Source organism: Canis lupus, chromosome 7 (genome assembly GCF_011100685.1).
Source record: "Canis lupus familiaris isolate Mischka breed German Shepherd chromosome 7, alternate assembly UU_Cfam_GSD_1.0, whole genome shotgun sequence".
NCBI classification, from domain to species: Eukaryota; Metazoa; Chordata; class Mammalia; order Carnivora; family Canidae; genus Canis; species Canis lupus.
In genome coordinates, this window is record NC_049228.1 from 33,556,181 (window position 1) to 33,578,327 (window position 22,147).

The 22,147-nt window shown below is 41.5% G+C and overlaps 1 protein-coding gene across 6 annotated transcripts in view; it reads right to left on the minus strand.

Moving 5' to 3' along the window:
• Positions 1-22,147, minus strand: part of PLD5 (phospholipase D family member 5) — a 414,584-nt gene that overhangs the window by 195,954 nt on the left and 196,483 nt on the right. For 5 of the 6 annotated variants that reach the window (XM_038542689.1, XM_038542692.1, XM_038542693.1 and 2 more), the window contains one exon: positions 16,025-16,193. The exons of the other annotated variant lie outside the window; for it this stretch is intronic. In XM_038542689.1, coding sequence (XP_038398617.1) covers positions 16,025-16,193 — 169 coding nt within the window. The remainder of the gene's footprint in view (positions 1-16,024; positions 16,194-22,147) is intronic. 6 annotated transcript variants of the gene reach the window in all.

The following is a 22,147-nucleotide window of genomic DNA, read 5'->3' on the forward strand; positions in this document are numbered from 1 at the left end:
CTATCTGAGGCTAAATAATGGTCCCCAGAAATGTCAGGTACTAATCAGGAGCCTGTAATTTTACCTTATTTGGAAATAGCATATTTGCAGATATGACCAAATTAAAGATCTTGAGATGAGATTTTCCTGGATTATTTGAGTGGGCCCTAAATACAATCAATGTACTTGTAGGAGAAGCAGAGGGGATTAGACCCTCCTGGACACACCCAGAGGAGGTGGCCACATGAAAACAAAGCAGAGGTATTTTGGATGCTAGCCTTGAAGACCAGAGTGACACAACAGCCAGCCCAGGGACAGTGGCATCTGCCACACACTCGAATGCACACATGTGCATTCTCATCCAGTAGTGGTGGCTGCTGGAGTCTCTGGAGGGAGCACTGCTCTGGTGACACCTAGTTCTTAGTCTAGGGAAATAGAGTTCAGACTTCCAACCTCCAGAGGTAGGAGAGAGTAAATTTCTGTTGTTTTCTGTCTGTGGTACTTTGTTGCAGTGGCCACAAAACCAATATACAAGCCAGCTATGTAAAAGCAATAAAAGACGTAATTACAAAAGTTAAAAAATTTTATTGCAAAAGATATCCCAAACTAAATGAGAAACAGTAAAATTCTAGAATAAATATTTGCTATGCAGATGAGAAGGGAAGTGTTAATAGCTGTACTCTTTAAAAATATATTAAAAATTAATAAGAAAAGGTCAAACATCCAATCAAATCTGGACAAAGTATGGCTGGCAGACACAAAGAGATGCTTCACGTGTCAAGGGAAGTGCAAAGCAAAGCAATGCAGAGATCTCTCTTTGTACTCAGGATACTGGAAAAAATTTATGAGTGGTAACTTTTACTCCTGTTGGCTATTTGGGGAAAGGGTACTCTGACATTGCTGCATTCCACTCAGGAATCCCATACCTAGAATATATCCCGAAGTAACATAAACACCAAAATGTGTGTGTGTGACTTTGTGTCTTAGGTACGCTGTTACCCTACTCATGCACATACGTGTACACATGTCTATATGTGTGCACATAAAGTTTAAATTGAATACAGCCCAGGAGGAGGTACAGGCTTAGGGACAGTGTGGCAGGGGTACTTATAACTCAGCCTAAGCCACATAGGGCAAGTTCCCCAAAGGAAGAGAAAAAAGAAAAACTGTTCCAGGCAGAGACCTGTGGCCTGAGAGCGAAGTAGGAGGCTCTTGTAAGCCTTGATGGAATTTGGACTTTGTTCAGAAAGCTCTGTGGATCTCTGAAGGATTTTACATAGGCAAGGACATAATTGAATTTCTGCTCTAAAAGAAAATTCTGAGGTGCCGGGGTGGCTCAGTCAGCTCAGGTGGCTCTTGGTGTCAGCTCAGGTCATGATCTCAGGGTTGGGAGATTGAGCCCCACATCTGGCCGAGTACTGGGCATAGAGCCTTCTTGAATATGCTATTCTTCTGCCCCTGACTCTTGTGCATGTGCACGCTCTCTCTCTAACATAAATAAACCTTTAAAAAATAAATTGAAAAAATAAAATTCTGACTACAAATTGGAGAAGGACTGGTACAGGGCAGGGCTGGAGGCTGAATGAACAATCAGGTCGGCATGTGGTCCAGTGGGAGGTAATGTGGCCTGGGACAGAGTGGCAATCAGAAACATGGAAAGATCTCAGGCATTTATGAGAGAGCGTAGTGATGAACTCTATGGCTAGGATTGGGCTTGAGAGAGATAGTGGAGCCAGGAAAGGTGGCTTGAGGCCCAGCAGCTCTCTGGATGTCTGTGGAATGTAGAATTCCTTACCCAAAGGGAGAAGATGGTGGGACTACACATCAGTTCACAAATGTCCTGAGGTCATGGATCAGTTAAAGCTTTGGGAAGACAGCCAGTGTCACTGGTCCAGCAACTTAGCAGAGAACACCTGCTTTGTGGGCAATGAGCAACAAGATCACTCACCCAACACCAATGAAGAGTATCTGCTATGTAAGCTTCAGGCTGCCAGTCCATTCATTAATCCAGGTTCCATCCCATTAAGGGGCTTAATTATTCTGAACGGTTACTCATCAAGCCTTGCCTAATGATGGTTATCACAATTATGCACCCCATGCGTAGGAACACAGCCACCCCTGTCAGGGGCACATAGATGAAGATAGATGAATAAGCACATTCTGCCAATAATGGGCCAGGAAATAGCACGGAATTAATATTAGGAGCAGCAGGTCTATAACAGGGACCTGGGCAGCTGGATTCCTATGGTAGCTGGAAAGTACCTTTGGGGTGGCTCCAGGATCCCCTCTAGCTGCAAAGGGCAGGTAGACAACGTCACCTTGGCAGCGTGGTCAGCCATGGCTGGAAGAGTGTGGACAGCACAGCTCGTCAGCATCCTCTGCTGCAGAAAAGGAGGATGTGACGGGCAAGGGAGGGACACGTGACATAGGCCTCACACTCCAGCTCTTCCACAATTACTTGTTCTGAGTGGTCAGCAGGCCCCACACTACAAGGAGGCTGAATTCCTTCTGATCCTCACTCCTGACGATCTCAGCTCCCCCAGGACATAACCACGAGGGTGCCCGAGTCTTAAGAAAGCAGCTCAGCCTCCTTAGCCCTCTGCCCCCACTTCCGAGAACTGATCCCAAGTGAATGAGCAATAAGACAATGTTTTGCACAAAGATATTCACTGTAGCACGATTTATTCAGAAAAAGAAAAATCAAAAAATAGGCTAAATGTCCAACAATTGAGTTACATAAATTTAATCTGGTGCATCCACTACACTGGATATTATGCAGCCAATTTAAAATAATGTTCAAAATGTTAAAATAATGAAAAGGTGCTTATAGTGTAATGCTACGCTCAAAATTAAGATACAAATTTCTTTGTATAATATGAGCATACGTAATTCCTCATAAAATATCAAACTTAGAAAAGGTTTTATTGATGGTCATATGGATGATCATGTTCTTTCTAATCATTTCTCTGTAGTTTCTAAATTTTCTATAGTGAGAAGCCATTACTATTACAATGAAAAAAAATCCAAGAAAGTTGCGAAAACATAAATTGGCCATAGGGAAACAGGAAGTGTAGCAAGAAGGTCTAGAGAGAAAACAATCAAGCAATTAGGTAAGCAAAACTAAGACAAGACAATTTTAAAGAAAAATCATTATTTAATTCAAATAATTGGGAAGCATATCTTTGGGCTCATGATTTATTCATGCCTATATGATTGGATTTAAAAAGAATCAAAGAGGTTAAACTCTTGCTAATCATAGTGCTTATGAGTTTATATCAGAATGATGATTTCCCTTGGAAATATATTGGAAAGCAAGCAAGAGCATAATTAGGATCGCTCAACAGATGGGGAAATAGAAGCACGATGAAGCAGCAGAAATTTAGCAGGAAAGAACAGCACTGAGGGAGAACCAGAAGCCACAGGAGCCAGAGAGCTTACTGAGCCACCAAGAGCCAAGGACAGCCTTCCCAGCCTGCTCACTGCTGGTTCCTGTTGCTGCTCTACCACTCAGCATTCTCTGCATCCATTTCTTCATTTCCTCCACTAAACATTGAGTTCCACGGTGGGTAGGGATTGTTGCTTATTTGATTTTGCATCCTCAGCAAACAGCACAGTACCTTGCTAAAAATTTGTGCAACAAAGGCACATGCACAATCATTTCATAGCCACATTTCCAATGCAAGAATGCTAATTTAGAAGCTTCTGCTGAGTGTTGATTTTGCGGAGCATGGAAGAGATACTATTTTACAAGATTTTACACCCTTTCCATCAGGTTACGCTATTTTCATACTGAGACTGCACACCGGGAGCTTGACTGAAATAATATTTAGCCTAGAGATGTGAGGGCTGAAGAAGGGTCTATGGTTTCAAATCCCAAAGCAATCAGTGGGCTCCATTCCCTTCCTGGCTACATACTAGACAATAACCTACAGTAATAAACACGACACATGCCCCAGAGTCCAGGAAGATGTGGAATATTCCAGTAGAGGTTACCACCTTGTTATATCATCAATGAGAGAATAACTGGGACAAACAGGGCTAAACTGAAACTAGTAAAATTGGGGTGACAGACCAGATGGGAAGGGAACAGTGTGGCCCTGTGGTGAAATCTATAAGAATCAAACACTTTATTAGACTGGGGTGGTTTTAAGCAGTGGTACTCAATCCTGGCTACCAAGTCATCTTTTTTTTTTTTTTAAGATTTTTATTTATTTATACATGAGAGACAGAGAGAGAGAGAGAGACAGAGAGAGAGAGAGAGAGAGAGAGGCAGAGACACAGGCAGAGGGAGAAGCAGGCTCCATGCAGGGAGCCTGATGTGGGACTTGATCCCTGGTCTTCAGGATTAGGCCCTGGGCGGAAGGCGGTGCTAAACCACTGAGCCACCCAGGCTGCCCCCAAGTCATCTGTTTTAAAAGAATCAAAGCCTGAGCCCATCTCCAAGATACTCTAACTTAAGTGTTCTGGGGTAGCCTGGGCATCAGTATATTCCAGAAACTCCCCTGGTGATTTTGACAAGTAGTCATGGTCGAACACTGCCCTAGTGGGAGCAGAGGGTGAGAATCTACCTGAAAATATGCACATTTCTCTTTCTTGTTTCTTCATCTAAACCATGAAGAACAATGTGAATTAGTATCCTGAACCTCCTTTAATGGAAATTGAGAACTTGATGGACAGCTTAAAGTTATTCCTGCTCTCAGATTACATAGAAAGCAAGTGTCCACTAAATAAATTTGAAACTAAGTGTCCTGCTCCAGAAAAACAAAAATAAAAATGAAAACAGCAAATCTCTTTTATGAGCTCCATTATCTGTTATTTTATAAACATCATCTAAATCAGATTTACAAAGCCATCAAATGAGACTGGCATTATTATACCCATTTTATAGATGAGTTAATTGAGGATCAGGTGGGTTATGACATTTGCCCAATGTGGCCACAACTACTAAACTACCTGTCATGTCAGACATGTTCGATGCCAAACCCTGTGATCTTCCCACTAGAGTATATGCCTCCTTTAAAAATTATTTTTTAAGACTTAATTAAATTAATTAATTAATTAATTTATTTATTTATTCATTCATGAGAAGCACAGAGAGAGGCAGAGACATAGGCAGAGGGAGAAGTAGGTTCCTCTTGGAGAGCCTGATGCAGGACTCGATCCCCAGATCCAGGGATCACGCCCTGAGCCGAAGGCAAATGCTCAACCTCCGAGCCACCCAGGTATCCCTAGAGTATGTGCCTCCTGAAGAAAGCTGCTCGATTGCCTTTTCTATAAAACCAAACTCTGAGAACTGAAAATAAACAACATAATAAATTCTAAACTGTGCCAAATAACAGATCATTAGTATGCATCCTAATTTTGTTTTAATTAATTTATTCATGTTTTTTTTCCTTATATCCCTGTAAAAAAAATACAAACCAGACAATAGGAAGGTGGCTATAATACAGTAGAAATGTATGCAAGCCCCGTGATCCACTTCAAAACAAAGGATGAAATCTGTTTTTCAGGTTGTAACAGAATATTCCATTTTCTCTGGCTGTTTCACACCAACCTACTAATTAATAACCTCTTAATTACAATAGGCTCAAAGAATTTCAATTATTTAAAGAATCCAGTTTCCACCAACCATGCTCATCTCCTTTTAGGCAAAATGAAAAGCAAGAACAGTTGGGATTTTATTTTTCCTAGATTACAAAAAAATGCAGCAAAAAAAAATTCTAGTTAAATATTATGATGAGACTGCAAAATTACTGGGTACTTTTCTCAGACTTTTACATGGGAATGACACTGGCAAAAATAGGATTCTCCTGGTTCCAGAGACCCCCCATATGTTCCAAAGTGGATGCTGACTGTCTACACAATGAATGAATGAATGAATGAATGAAGTCTCCTTCAATACTTTAGGAAGGAATAGACTCACTTTGGGAAAGAAGGGGTGAGAAAGAAAGGAAGAATGGAAAAGATGGTGGATACTGGACCGCACAGAGCCATAGCTGACACTTCCAGACAGCAGGCTTCCCAGGAGGGCTTGACTCATACAGTGATTCTAATAGAAAATGTTAATAATGCTATTTATGAACCAGTCGTGAACATAGCTATGAAACAAATGAGACAATGAAAATGTTTCTAAGTTCGGTAAAACAAAAGCCCTTGTCGGTTGCTTTTCCTACATTTACAGTCAGTTAGGAAAAATATTGCTAGTAAGGAATGAGTGGGCTACAGGATGGACCAAATACCTGAGTCATACTAGGATGCAGCAGCCTGGCACATGACAGCAGAGTATGTCCCACCAACGTCAAGGTGAGATCTCTCAATGTTGCCTGGGTGTAGGGGTCTTCAATTTAAAACCAAAACAAAGAGCAGAAAAACCAACCAATTGACCAATCAACAAAAATCAGAAGTGGCTATAGGTTTGAGAAGACCACATTACTTCCTTTGGATTCAAGATTCAAGATGTCAGTTGTCCAGAAATACGTGTGTGTACAGGCACGCACACAGGCGTACATGAGCAGATGGGTGAAAGCAAGATCCTGTGTGGGTGTGTGTTTGTGTAAGGATTTGTACTTAATAAACGAAAGTTACAATTGTATATATAAAGATAATTTGCATAATCCTTCTTATCTACCCAGAGCCTCACATTTTTAGAAACTGTATTTCTCTTTTAATCTGACATGCTAACAACCATCCCCGTTTCTAGCAGAGCGTAAAGCACATAATGAGAACTCATTATTTGTTAGTAAAATTAAACTGATTTGAACTAGAGTTGCAGTGCGCACATAAGTAACATTCATGATCATAACAAACACTTATATAATAAAATGGCCAAACACTGTTCTATACGCTTCACATACACTGACTAGTGTGATCTATACAACAACCTATGAGGTGACCCTGTTGTTGCTAATGAGGAAATCGAGGACTACAGAGTTCAGCATCTCACTCCAAGTCTCAGGGCTGATAAGCAGATAAAAAAGGAACCTGAGTCACCCCCTCTCCCTCCTCACTCACTTCTGCAGTCTGCCTACCACTTACCATGTAGAGAAAGGATCCTGGCTTTTACTCCCCAAAACTACACTTGGCTTTCTGAAATTTCAATTGTATTACTTACTAAATTGAGCGAATACCATTACACATTTAAAATAATAATTTTTCAAACTTAATTGTGATGTACTATCAATTGGCAATCATGACTCATGGTAGACAAGTAACTGATCTCATATAAATGCATCTAGAAGATTCAGTTGTTGCAGCTCATTAATTATTTCATTTGGTTTCTGATAGAGAATTCACAGAGAAGAGGGGTTTTTTTTGCCCAACAAATTAGGTAGCTCTGAAATCATCAAATCACATTTCCTGGCTTTTCCTGAACAGTCTTGATTTCATAAATCCCCATCTTTTTGTACCATAAATTAGCAATCATGTTTTCCTAGAAATTTCAGTATTTCAGGGTCTAAACTCATCATCTGGACAGAAAGGAACAAAAATCCGTTGCCCAACCATGTTGATTACATTTTAAAATATAGTTACCATGGAACCATAGAGCTCACCAGCCCTTGACATGGCTTTCATACAGAGGAAAGTTACTGATCAGTTTCTTTTCATACATACAGAAGGAAACAAACACAATACTAGTGCAAGGTAAAAAAGATAAGATGAGTTTTTCAGGATAGGAATTAAAACAGCAACCTCCTTGGAACTACAGATTAAAAATACATTTTTAATGATGGTGTCTGTTAATATACACACATACAAGTCTGGCATTCATCATTCTGTGGATAATGACAATCACTCACTGTTATGAAATTGCTTCTCTACCCCCCTCTTTCTCCACTCTTCTTGCTCCCCAGCCCCTAGTGCATGAAATTGGGGCTGGGCCGGGACATAGAGGAGTGGTAGGAATCCCCTCCCTCACATGCTTCCTGACCCTTGATGGCCAAGGGCATATACGTTGGTACAAGAGGTTCAAGAGCCCTGTTAACTCCCTAGTTCATGCACTACAGGTGCCCCATCCCCTGGGCAGGGGATTTGGGCTCCATTACCTCCCTGAGGGGCCATTATGGTCAGCCCCACCCCTGGGGGCCATTTCCCCGCTAACCACCCCCTAGCCCAAGGAAGGGTGAGGGGGAAGGGCTGTCAGTTATATTAAGGTGGTTGTTGTTGTTTTAAACAAAATGGAGAAGCATAAATAAATAAAAGGGTTTATCTCAAAAAAAAAAAAAAAAAGAAAGAAAAGAAAGAAAGAAAGAAATTGCTTCTCATCCAAATCATGTGCCATAATGATCTGTGTCTTTTCCTGCCAAGCTAGGGCCTGCCTGCCACTGACTGACCATTCCTCAGTGCATTTTGCATATGGTTGTATTATAATAAGTAGATGGGCCAAATTTCAGTTATGGTTCCTGTTTATCTACATGTCATTTATGGTTTTCAGGTAGGACTCTGTTGGTTTAGAAGTAAATACCATGTTTGGCTATTTTACTCCTCAAAATAAAACTTTCTTTTAAAATATATATCAATGGAAAATAAGCTGTGAACCTGGGCCAATTTTCACTATACTGGAACATCTAAATTAAAACAAATTTAAATTTACTCACTTGCATTATTAGAATATGAAAGTTTTTCTTAGCATTTTTTTGAGTGTCATAAGCCAATCAAGGACTATATTCCACTATCCATAAAGTCTTGATAAAAATAAAAGCAACCTCATAGGTCCAAAGATTGGCCACCCAAACTCTGAAATGATTCTTTGGGGGGCCAATATTAAATAGCTGTATTTAGGACACTGCATTTTCTACTGCCAATACAGGGATTATGAAGTACAATGTTATTTCCTTTCCTTGTGCACATATCCCATATTCACATATCAAGAATGTCCTGTTATTGGGACGCCTGGGTGGCTCAGTTGGTTAAGTGTCTGCCTTTGGCTAGGTCATGATCCCAGCTTTCTGGGATTGAGCCCTACACTCAGGCTCCCTTCTCAGTGGGGAGCCTGCTTCTTGCACTCTCTCTGCTGCTCCCCCTGCTTATGCTTGCTCTTTGTGTCTCTCTGTCTCTCTCTGTCTCTCTCTCTGTCTCTGTCTCTCTCGGTCAAATAAATAATAAAATTTAAAAAAGAAATAATGCCTCATTATTTACTATAGCAGCTCAACTTTAAAAACTGCCACAGAATTTGCTACAAATTTGGGTCATTCACTGTTTTGTGTAGAACAATGCTAAATATTGGATCCAGGGTCTTGAGTCTCCTGTTGCTTTTGAAAGATAAGATCAGATACAATTTAAATCAAACAGGCTTTCAGCCAGTACCTTCTCTTTTTAGGAATGGTAAAACTCAGTGGCCTGGAAACAACAGAATCCGGGGTACTTACATTGCACCTGAAGAGAAAAAGTGGTCAGTAAGGACTCAGTTTTCTTGTACCATTCCTGACCTCGGCACAATTACCCTCCCCTGGCAGGACGGGAGGGGAGCACAGAAGAGAACCAGCTATTTCAAAATAATCTTTTGGGATGCCTGGGTGGCTCAGTGGTTGAGCATCTGCCTTCGGCTCAGGGCGTGATCCCACGGTCCCCGGGATCGAGTCCCACGTCAGGTTCCCTGCATGGAGCCTGTTTCTCCCTCTGCCTATGTCTCTGCCTGCCTCTCTCTCTCTGTGTCTCTCATGAATGAATAAATAAAATCTTAAAAACAAAATAATCTTTAAAAGCCCAAGACACGGGGCACTTAGACAATTTTCCTGGGTCCCTTTGTGAATACTGCTCTAGAGGTTGAGGATTGTCTGAGAGAAGATGCAAAATGGAGCCCATCAGGCACTAAGCACCATTTCTATTCCATAGGCTTGCTGCTTTCTCTTTTCTTTTACATATTTTTTTTCTTTTAAGATTTTCCTATTCATCTTATGTTTTCACGTTCAATTCTGCTAGGAGGTCAGCTCCCTGAAGGAAGGGATTCTGAATCTGTCTACTAGTGTACCCTATGTACCCTATACCCTCAACAGGCCTGCAATAGGAACCTCAGCAATATTTGATGGCTTGCTTGAGAGAGTCAAAAGAGATTACGTGAAACACTCTGAAAGCATGAATTCCTTGCAAATATGTTATTAATAATCTAAGAACTGCCCTTTCATTTGTACTGTTTGTCTCAAAGCTGGATGCTTGGGTTGACTCGCCAGCACACAGATCTGTCTGCAGACTCGTGTTTCCTGGTGTGGCTTGAAAGTTCTAGGAAGTCTGGCGCCCACATAAAATGCTAGCAATTCTGTGGGACAGAGGAACACAAGGCAAACATCCTAATTTGTATCACCTTGGTTTTTGTTGTTTTTCCACTTGCTTTTTTTAAAAGATTGAAGTAGAGTTGATATATTAGTTTCAAGTGTACTACATGGTGATTCCACATCCTAACATTATGCAGTGCTCCCCATCTATTACCACAGGACACAATTATTACAATGTTACTGACTATATTCCCTATGCTGTACCTTATATGCCCAGGATGTTTTTATTTTCTAACTGCAAATCTGTCCCTCTTAATCCCTTTCACCTATTTTGCCCATCCCCCCACCTTAAAGATCACAGTCCGAATCTGGTGTTCGACCAGTGGACACTGAATGCATGGGACTTCCCAGCATCATCAGTTGGCCACTAATGGACCAGACCTGAGGAAGAGGACAACATTCACTACCTTGCTGAGGGTGAAACCCCCCAAATGGTACCGTAAGCCTCCCTGGTTCTTACTGATCCCCATTCTCCACAGGGTGTGGTACTCAGGGGCCAGAACAGGCAGGGGGTGCAGAGCTGTTCCCCAGATCATTCTCATGGCCTGCTTGAAACCACTTAATATGCACAGCAGGTAAAGCCCCTCTCTCCTTATGTCTGCCCACGCAGAGCCCTCCTTGCGAGGACACAGGAAAAGCCATTCAGCATTTTGCAGAAACCAAGCCTTTTAAACTGCGAGGCACCTGGTGTTGTTAGTGATCAAGAGGCAGCAAAGAGGCATCTCTTTGGCAGGAGCACTAGGACTCCACAAGGAGACATCAATTCTTTTTGTGTTTGTTTGTTTGTTTGTTTTGAGGAGACATCAGTTCTAACTGAGGTTTCCTCCTAAACAGGTGCTGTGTGAGTTCAATAACACCCACGTTATTGGCAGTAAATTGAAAAATCCCATCCTTGCCAGGAGACCAGTTGTTGGGAGTGACCTGAACTAAGCTTCCAAGTGTAATCTTTCCATGTGAGTAATGCCCACCTTAGTTCCCTCTGACATCATGCGACCGACAAATATTCTCTCCTTGACCAAACTCCAGCCACGCTTCTCTGAGCCCTCTTCTCCACCAGGCTCAGCCTCATAAAAACTGCAGACTCTAAGCACAAATTATTTCATCCCTACTGCCCAGCTTCCTCCTCTCTTCCCTCTCTAAAAGGCTTGAACAAAAAACAGTTTCAAGAGCTCAAGGCCACATCCTTAGGATGACGCTGGCCCCCTTAATGTGTCTACTTCAGAAAGCTCAATATTACCAAAAGAATTTACTGTTTGTTCCAGTCAACACCTGATGAGGGGACCCCTATCTCCCTCTCCCTCGACTCTATGGGACGATAGAAATCTAACTTTGATAAGCACCAGTTAGCAAACCCCAGATGGGTTTCTCGTGGACCTCTTTCTCCACTTTTTATAAACTTCTACTTCCTTGATCCTGTTTTAAGCCCCTGCTCTGTCCTACCCACCCACTCATTTGTTCTCCCTGCAAAATGCTCCATCATCCCTGTACAAATCTGAGTTGAGTTCAGTTCACCTGGATTCTCTTCCCTATTGTAGAAATACATTATTGATTTAAATCTGCCCTTAGAACTTAAACTGGTGTCTGGCTTTGTTTTTGTTTGACACAATCCATTCAACAGCTATTCAGCAATTATATACTGAGCAGCTAGTATGTGCCCAGTACCACATTTGGCACTGTTATTCAAAACAGACCCAGAACCTCATTCATGCTCTGTGAGTGGTACTGAATACTGGCCATGAGCTATGACACAGCCTTTCTGTGACTCATCTTCTACCCTATAGTGTGAACACCTAAGGAAGGTTTACTGGGCTAATGGAACAAGAGGGCAGAAGGAGGTAATTCAGAACTTTTCAAATGTCTCGAAGCATATGAAAGAGCTGGAGATTTTGTTGAAATGGAGATCCTGATTCAGGTAGGGCTGGGGTGGGTCCTGAGATTCTGCATTTCTTATAAGCTCCCAGTAAATAAAGATGCTTCTGGTCCCCACACCAAACTTTGAATAGCATGAGTTTAGCTTACAACAAGGATTAGGATGAATGTTCAGGTTAAAAGCAAGGAAAGACCAGAGGTCCTCAGGTGGCTTCTGAGAATCATGTCCATCTTACACCAGCCATTCAAGGACTCTATGGTACCTATAAAGCCATGTGCGTGCCCCTGTTCCACTGATTTGAACCACCACACACCAGTCAGTCCCCAGCACTGGCCAAAACTACTACGTGCTCCGCTTCCTCCTGCCTCAGCCCCAGAATCACCTTGAATCCTGCAAATGGATTTAATGGGCAGCTCTGGGGAATGCTGTAGGTTCCGTGGGGCTCCAAGTCCAATTAACTCCCAGTCTGGACTGAATACAGAAATCCTGGAAGCCAACCAGGATTGAGGGCAAGGTCAGAGAGAAATAGTAGCTACTGGGAAAAATAAAGACAGTTAGCAAAGATCATTGAACGATCTTTCATTCTGCGGGCACAGCATATCGGAAGAGTTCAATTAGGTCATCAAGCCCAAGAGCAAATGCAAATCTTCCCATTGTATGTTTGATACACCCAGCTCTTCAGGGGTGCCCATGAAGTGAAACAGACCTGTTGACAGCCTGGGGCTCACACAGCATGGACACTCACTATGGTCTGGGTCCCAGGTTACAGCATGGCTCTCCAAGTCAAACTAAATAGTTCCTGTTCAATTCAGTGGCTATGACCTGGTCTTGTCCAGCATTAAGGAAAGACAATTTGAACTATCTCTTCCTCACACCATCAAACCTGCTACAGTAAATTGTTTCCAAAGTTTGCTGCCAATAATCTCCCATCCCTGAATGGGCATGCTTCTCCTGGAATCTCTTGTCTCTCTCCTGGATGTGGGCGGTTGACCTTGTGACTTGCTTTGACTAACAGAATGTGGCCAAAGTAATGTTCTAGGAGCTCCCAGAAATTTAGAAGCCTTACAGTTTTCACTTTTGCCCTCTTGGGATCCAGCTGCCCAATAAGAAGCCTGGATTAGATTACTGAGTGTAGAGTGTCCACTTGGGGAGAATGAGACCTGGCTAGACCCCAGGCAGTCCAGTCCCAGCTACTGTTCCAGCTAAACACAACTGCATGCGTGATCCCAGCCAGCACTATTGGAGCAAAAAGCTGTGCAGCCTATTCACGGAATCACAGGAAATAATACTTAATAAGTTTTCCTTATTAAGTTTTCCTTATTCCTCGATCCAGATCTGATGCAGATAATTGAAATAAAAACAAATGCAGCAAAACCATAAAACATATGGCACTGTCTTTGGGACTGGGTGGTGCGGACGCTGGAATCTCATTCCCACTCAAGGCTGGAGGAACAGTAAAGAAATTGCCTCTGGAGCCTCAAAGAAGTAACAGCAGGATATTTGGCAACACTACCACCTGCCTCAAAGTCAAAAACAGAAGGGGTGACTAATGGGTTTGTGGACATGGCTAAGGAGATTATTCAGGCAGGTTATCAAAGCATTAGTGGTAAATGGTAAGAAGCACTTTTCATGTAGAATTTTGAGAAAATGTAGAGAATTTAAAAGAATCTTTCAATTAAGCAATATAGTCTCAAAGTCAAAAATGGCCTCAGGGTAAAGATGAAATGACAGACATGGCAGAAAGAAAGATCGTTTGTCAAATCACTGACAGTGGCAGCAGTTCACGGGTCCCCTCAGCCAAATGAAGAGCTCCGGTAGCTTTACAGATCAGACTCTGAGGCATCTTAACTCAGAGTCTAAAGTCCAAAGTAGAGAAGACCCACTGCCAGATGTTTGTGGGTCAAGGTTTTTGCTGTCAGAGTGGTTTATTATTGGATACATATTAAGCCTACAAGAGTTAAAAGAATTGTATCAATTTGGTCTAAAAAAAGGACAGAGATGGTTTAAAATGAACAGAGGTCTCTGGGGCCTCAGCTTCTATCAGCACGAAGCCAACTAAGAAAGTCAGAAGCAAATGCAGGCTATTTCTTATGGAGAAGAAAGAATAACACTGAGGGAGGCAAAAAACTTCTAAGAGAACCACAGATTAGGAAAGCACTCCCAGGGAGCAGAACTAGATCCTTGCCCAGCAGCATTCTCTGTTTCCTGAGGTCAGAAGCCTGGTGGCATGTGCTGGGCTGGATTTCAAAACTGCTATGGACTCAGGACTCGTCTGTGCTCTCCACTCCCCACCCCGTTCTTTAAACAAATTTTCTATTGTAATTATCTTACCCTGCCTCCCCATTATATGTTGGGAGTATGTATTGGGAGGCATAGAATTTGTCTTTTAGTTCACAAGTTTCTAAATAAAGAGAAACCCACATGAGGAGCCTGGTCTCGATCCAGATCTGATGCAGATGAGGAGATTCTGGACTTAAAGGCTTTGCTGTCATTAGAGGAATGTTTGCCGGGGTGCAGAGTACATTTCATATGTGGAAGAGATATGGATTGCTATGGCCAGAGTGGACTGTGGTATATAACTTCCAAAGATACTTGCCATCAATCCTCCTTATTCCTGTATAGATGCTACTCTTTCCATCTTGGACTGTGACTTGCTTGACCAATAGAATAGGGTGGAAGTAGCAGGGATTCCAGAGCCCATCTTAAAAGGACTCAGAAGTTTTGCTTTTGGCCTTTTATGATATAACCACCCTGTAAAGTGCTCAGGCTAGTTTACTGAATGATGAGAGACATATACAGTGAGGGGCCGAAGAGGCCCCCAGACATTCCAGCCATCCTAGGTAAGAGGCTGGAAATGTGAGGAACATCATCTTGGATTCTCCAGCCCCGGGGAGCCACTCCTAACAACAATGCGTGAATCAGAGACAAGTTCTCTCTGCTAAAGCCTACCCAGAATCATGACTAAATAAGTGATTATTATTTTTGATACCACTAAGTTTGGAATGATATATGCAGCAACAAATATCTGACCTACCTGCATAAACAGGAGAGATAGAAAACTTCAGAACACAATTAGTAAATTTATTCAGTTCTTCTTCAGATGGCCTTTATGGGTTGTGTTCGTTTGTTTTTACCTATGTTCTGATACCCTTTGACTTTAAAATAGTACAATTGAATAAAAGATTTCAGAACACCGATGAGGTGGTGATTTTAGAATTAATGCCAGCACATTTTATATATACTGACAAAACTGATTTTATCCTCAACCCAGATAAGACAGGTAAGTGCAGGTCAGTGGTCATATCCTTGGGTAGAAAAGCCTGGGCAGCTCAGCACTATCATGATCGTACCAGTACAGAACAACAACAGCAACAAATAAAACAAAAAGCCACTAAAGATGACCAGAATCACTTTCTCATCTCCAGGAAATTTCATTCAGAAATTATTTAGATCATTTCATCAGGTTTCTAAGGGCTGTTCTTATAATTAGCACATTCCTCTCTCCTAGTCACTCAACTAGGATAGAGCCAAGACTATATAACTATACTGGGAAGTTTGATTCCACTATTTAAAAAAAGCTGGCTCTGGGTCCACAAGGCGAATTATGACACCAATTGACCAAATAAATGCTCCAGCAAGCAGGCACTATAGTTCACACTATAACCATGCAGGTTGAGCAAAGCAGAATTCACACAGATACCGTGGTGTGAATGGCGCCCCTCAAAGTGGTCCAAATCAGCAACACCATATAGAACGCCTATCATATGCATGGACAAAACATGAGTTTTCCCTTGAAAATCTGACATTCTGGTAGGAGCTGAGTGACATATGAATGTAATGATGTACATGTCCTATGGGTGGAGGTAGACTAAAATCATCACACACACACACAGAGGATGCAGCTTACCTGACATGCTGATGGGTGACTGTGGTTGAGATCCCAATGGGAAGACACTATGTCAACAGACTTTTTGGCCATGTTCAGTAAGTTCATCCAGCCTTGGAAAAGTGATAAGTGAAATGGTGCATTTTCTGAATAGTTAAGGCCTTCAGGAATATTTTCCACCAGGGCAATTCTTAGAAAAGATTTTGAAAAACAAACAAACAAAATCTAGTCAAATTTGAAGCCACAAATCTTTATACATGCATACAGAGACATCTGGAACATACTCTTTACTCTTCTCAAATATATATGTTCTTCATTATTTACATTTTTCCAAAAGCCTCTTAACATTTCCCCCTCTACTAACCTTCCCAGTTTGGAGAATTTATATTCTCTGTTTTTCCTCAGTTTTTGCTATTTCAGAAAGTCATGGTGAGTGTCCCTAATGTCCAGTTTCAACCTAGCCTTGAAAGTAAAATTCAGAGCATCCTACACAAGTATCTTCCTCTAGCAATTCATTCCTTTTTTCCTACAGCATTGTGATTCTTATATACAATAGAACTTCCGTGAGCTATTTAGGCTATAAATTACATGTTGCATACTTCCGGTTTCTAATACAATGTTGGGCGTATATAAAACTAATTTAGAAACTGAAATATTAGGAGTTTTGTTACTACTAGAAAATAAAAATGATATGTACTATTATTATTGCTTAACATCTACTGGTGCTTCCTAGCCAAAAGCATAAAATTGTATGAGGAAATATTTAAAACCTGCCTGTTGCAGTGTTTTAGTAAAGTTGGAGATAAGGAATGGATAAAAAGAGTAGCAATAATCAAACCTTAAATAAAATACTACAAAAGTATCCCAATAAATGTGCTTTGTCTTTTGATCCTTCCTCATATACTGACAACGCATACACTGCCCCTGGCTCAGCTCAGTATGGTGGTGAAGACTGTGTGGCTTTCACTCCTGAGTTAGCCAGGGGACACATAAAGTTTTAATAAAGGAATGAGCTATTTTTTTTCCCAGTTTCAGAAAGGTAAGTTTATCTGCATCTCTTGATGGAAAACTGCATACCTGTAAGTGCTTCCAGAACAGAGATCCATTTCATTTACGGTTATTCCTTCTCAGTGCTGGATACACAATTAGGGCTAAAGAAATACCTACAGAATGAATTTCAGCTTTCAACATGGAATCTAGCACTCCTCAGTAAAACTGTTAACTGTTTCTCCTAATGAGACTTGTTCCATTTAGGGATTTTAAAAACAAAAGCAACAGTCTAAGTAAAATGTCCTTGTGCATTTGATGACTATCACAGCCAGAATGGGTTTGAGTGTGTGAATGGGAGACATCCACAATTTGAGGATCCAATCACCCCATTGCCATTTGCAATCAAATTTAATGTTTGCTGAGCCCTGATAAGCATAGGACGGGCAGCATGGAAATGACTGTGACAAATCTCCCTAGTCCTCTGGAATTTACAATCTTGAGAGACAGCCCATCTCATACATAATAATTCAAATAGGAAATAGACTCTACAAAATGGTGAAGCAGGAGTAAGGAGTTTAATTAGATGGATTATGTATCATCTGAAGTACCACTGGTGCATGGGCAGGAAGGAGAATTTAATTCTGGTTAAGGTTGGGGGGCATATGGAGGAGGTAGGACTTGAAATGAGTCTATGGGTGAGCTGGAAGAGATAGGAGTTCTAGGTAGAGGAAGGAGCCTGTCAAAAAGTGTCCTTGGGTATTTGTGAGGTGATCCCAGGATAGTGAGGTGGGAGTGACAGGAGCTGGCCTTGGCAGAGAGGGCGGACAGCCCCAATAGAGACCACACTGTATGCCACTGAAAGGAGAAAAAGGAGACCTGGAGATGACACGTCGGTAGAAAGTGATGTGGGCAGCTGCACTAGCTTGGGAAGGAAAACGAGAAGTCTGAATTCAGTCAACGGGAATAAAAAGAGGCATGCAAGCAATGCTGTTGTAGAAACCAAATCTGAAAAGGTTTACTATTTGATGGACTTGAGAAGAAGGTGAAGGACATACAGGCAGGAGTCAAGGATGATTGAGATTTTCCTGCAGGGTCAACACATCATCTCTTAAGAGGGTGATTATAACCATCTCCCACAGTCTCCTTACCCTTGGATTCTTGCCCCTCCAAACCATGTTCCCATACTGTACTTGGGTTAATCACTTAAAAATATAAACCTAAGCACTCTGCTGCCTGATGAAAACCTCCAATGGTCTTCCCCGCTGTCCTCAGGATGATGCCCCCCAACCCCCAACATGGTTGGCAAGTGTTGACCAGTCTGGTCTAATCTCCTTGTAGCCTCACTCAACTCAAATGCCCTCTTTGAACTTTACACCACAGCCATCTAGACATCTTTTTCTCCTTTCCTGCTATTTTCTCCAGACTTTGCATTTCGTGAGGATCATCCCTGATTAATCACCATTCCTACACTACTATCTCTCAATTAACTACAAGGTCCTAATTTAAACACTACTTCTTCTGACAGACTTCCCTATTCCCTCAAATTAGGCTAGATCTCCTTTATTACCAAGCCCTGCATGACCTGTTATCCCTTTCCACCCTATTCCCATTCTTGAAATTACTTGCTGAAGGCTGAATTTCCCTGATAGACTATAGGGTGCAGGAAAGCAGGGACCTGCTTCCTCAGCTCAGTATTGTAGCTATAGTGCCTAACCCATTGCTCAGGGATGGGAGGTATCCAAATAATCTCTACGGAATTTCACTGAAATCGGAACAATTGGAAAGATGGAGTGGGATAAAAACTGACAAGGAAATGGGAAAGGAGGTGGACCAAGGATTAGGAGAGATAATTGGGGGGAAAATGAAGAGAAAACGAGCCCAAAACCTAACATGGGGGGTGGGGCACACCTATATTTCTCTAGTTGGTAGAGTCTGAAACAGATATGAAGATTCAAAGGGACCAATACAGAGGCAGGAAGGCAAGAGAGGTCTAGGAGAATACAGTGTTTGGGAAGCCAAGATGAGAAGGTTAAAAAGGTAGAGAGAGGGGACTTTTTTTTAATCTACTTCATAATCTTTGACAGAGGTGGATGTTGGATATTTTTAACTCTATCCACATTTAACATTTACTAATCCACGTGTCTGTGTTAATAAAAGCATGAGGGAATGACCCCAGATAATAAGCTGTTTTAGCCTCCCCTATAATTAAGACTATATTTATTTATTAAAAAAATTTTAAAGATTCATCCATTTATTTTAGAGAGAGAGAGAGAAGAAAGAAAGAAAGAAAGAAAGAAAGAAAGAAAGAAAGAAAGAAAGAAAGAAAGAAAGAAAGAAGAAAGAAAGAACAGGAGAAAGAGAGAGAGAATCCTTCAGCAGACTTCACACTGAGTGTAAAGCCCAATGCAGGGCTCGATCCCAGAACCCTGAGATCATGACCTGAGCTGAAACCAAGAGCCCGACACTCAACCAACTGAGCCCCTCTGGTGCCCAAAGACTATATTTAGAAATCAAACCAAACAAACTTTGTTCTGGCAAACAAAGCCAAAACACAAGAGTGGCTAACAAAGAGAAGTGACTAGCCACAATTTCACTTCAATATAACAGGCATGCTGAGGAAGACAACAGGAGACTCTAGAAGCCCAGAGAAACCAAACAGATGGGATGAAGGATGTGAAGGAACTGCCCACCTATAGCTGGCTCTGAGCCATCCCTCTCTTCATGGCGTGCCCTGTGGCTTCTGGCAGGCAGACAAGGATTTCCAACCTCTTCTAGAAATCTTTAGACCAGGTGTTCTTAACCCTGGATCCAGGGATAGAATTCACAGGACTCCATGAGCTTGATCTTTACTTCCCCTGCTCTCTAACTCAAATTTAACACTCCCTTCAGTTATAAAGACAGGCAAAAACCCACAGGAATACAAGAAGAACTTGTGAGTCCATCACCAGTGAGAATGTGCACACCGTAAAAAAGTTACTGGCAACATCTCCAAGTACTTTGAAATTCTGGTGGTTGTCACATCTTGTTATTTCCTCAATAAGTAATGTGTTTAATTTATGCATTTAAAAACATTATTCAGGGGTCCTGGTTGGCTCAGTCAATAGAGCATGTGACTCTTAACTTCAGTGTTGTAGGTTCAAGACCCACACTGAGTGTAGAGATTACTTAAAAATAAAATCTTTCGGGGATCCCTGGGTGGCTCAGCAGTTTAGCACCTTCCTTCGGCCCAGGGTGTGATCCTGGAGTCTCGGGATAGAGTCCCACATTGGCCTCCTTGCGTGGAGCCTACTTTTCCCTCTGCCTGTGTCTCTGCCTCTCTCTCTGTCTCTCATGAATAAATAAAATCTTTAAAAAAAATAAAAAAATAAAATCTTTTAAGAATCAATTAATTCATTCATTAAAAAATAAAAATATTATTCAAGGAAGCGTTCATCAGAGTGCTACCCCCTCATCAGGCTGTGCCAGAGTGCTAAAGTCTGTGGCACAAGAGAGTTACAGAGCATTCCCCGGCCTGACAACATATATGGAATTGTATAAAATTTCTGCACATCAGAGACTCCATTTCGAAGTTCCATTTTCCTTTCCAACTCACAAACTTTTAAACTGGGCTACCACCAGCAGCAGTTTTATGAGCAGTTGCTCATAAAATTTCAACAAAGCAACTGGCATTTGGATCACATGAGGACAATGAAGTTAATCAATAAATGCCAGGGATAGTTTCATTTGATTGCACCAATAAAATCATCAATAAGCTAATAATCCAAAGCAGCTCAACCAGTCAGCACCAAAATAGCAGGCTGGATTTCTTTTTTTCCTCTCTTCTTTATCTAAATCATGTAATTAACCTCCTCTTCTTTCTCATAAAAACCTCTTGCTTTCCCCACATTACCATGATGCTTTTCTGGTTCCTCCAGAATCTGTGCTCCCCGAATCGCAATCCTGCTATCACCAGATAAAAGCCTTTGTTCTTCAGTTTCTTCTCCTTTTCCTTGGTTGATGTGCATCATCTACTCTTTTTTTTTTTTTTCCTACTTCACGCACATTCTAATAAGATTTTTTTCCCATTACTGAAGCCTTAGAAGTGAGTAGGATTACCAAGGGAGATTTTCAAGAGAAGAGAACTGGGACAAAGCCAATTATGGGAAACATCTAATCACTTCTGCCTGGTAGAGAAAGTGGGCCAGGTGAGGAAGACAAGAAGAAAGGCCTAGAATGACTGGAAGAGGAGGAGGGAAATTGCTGAGAAGCCAAGAAGGCCAAATTTATCGTCATTATCTGTTTCTTACTGAATAACAAAGTCAATTATGATTTTGTACTAAAAATAAAAATAGAGACACCATCCAAGGTCTGGGGACACACTGGTGCGTGGGTAATGGATTCCCTACACAAGGACCCTGCTCGCCTCCTCACTTCCCCCCTCCATGTGACCTGGGGACCGTGAAGGCTCTGCCAGTGACACAGCTCCGGTCTCCCATACCCTGCTAGAAGCCGCCTCTAGAAATCAGCTTTGAAATGACTTATTTCTGTGACCTATCATTTTATTTCCTTTAATGACCACCAGTTGGCTACTCTCCAGGGCCCCGATCTAATTAGCATACATGCAGAACTCATTTCCACGCACTGACAGCCCTCCCTATCCTCTTCCTAGGCAAGCAAGAAGAGAAGCAGCCAGACCTTATTAAAATTCACCTTTGGGCAAATCCCTGGAATGCCTGCTTTCACTCTCTCTACAAGAACTATGCCCAAAGGCTGCAGCCTTATTTTTGACATCTAACAACAAGGGGGAAAGCTGAATATACAAAAACACAATACAGCAAAAGCCTTTTTGTGCCTCTTTTTAAAGCACTTTGATATAAACTAAAAATGATTTGAATCATGCGTCCAGGGACCTCGAGTGGAATAAACACATTTTAAAATGCATTTTACATTGTTAATAGATTTTAAAATAGAACTCTAGCTGTTCTTAATAATAGTATGAATTTATTCTACAAACTTAATGTGATCATCAAAATTTCTTTTTCAATCCAGAAACATATTTTACCTTATTAAAGAACCATCTATAGTTTCCCTCTACTAAGCTACTATAAAATGTAGTCTGTGAATTTGCCAGCTTTAGAACATGGTGTGTGTATGCCGGCAAATATAAGAATGTTC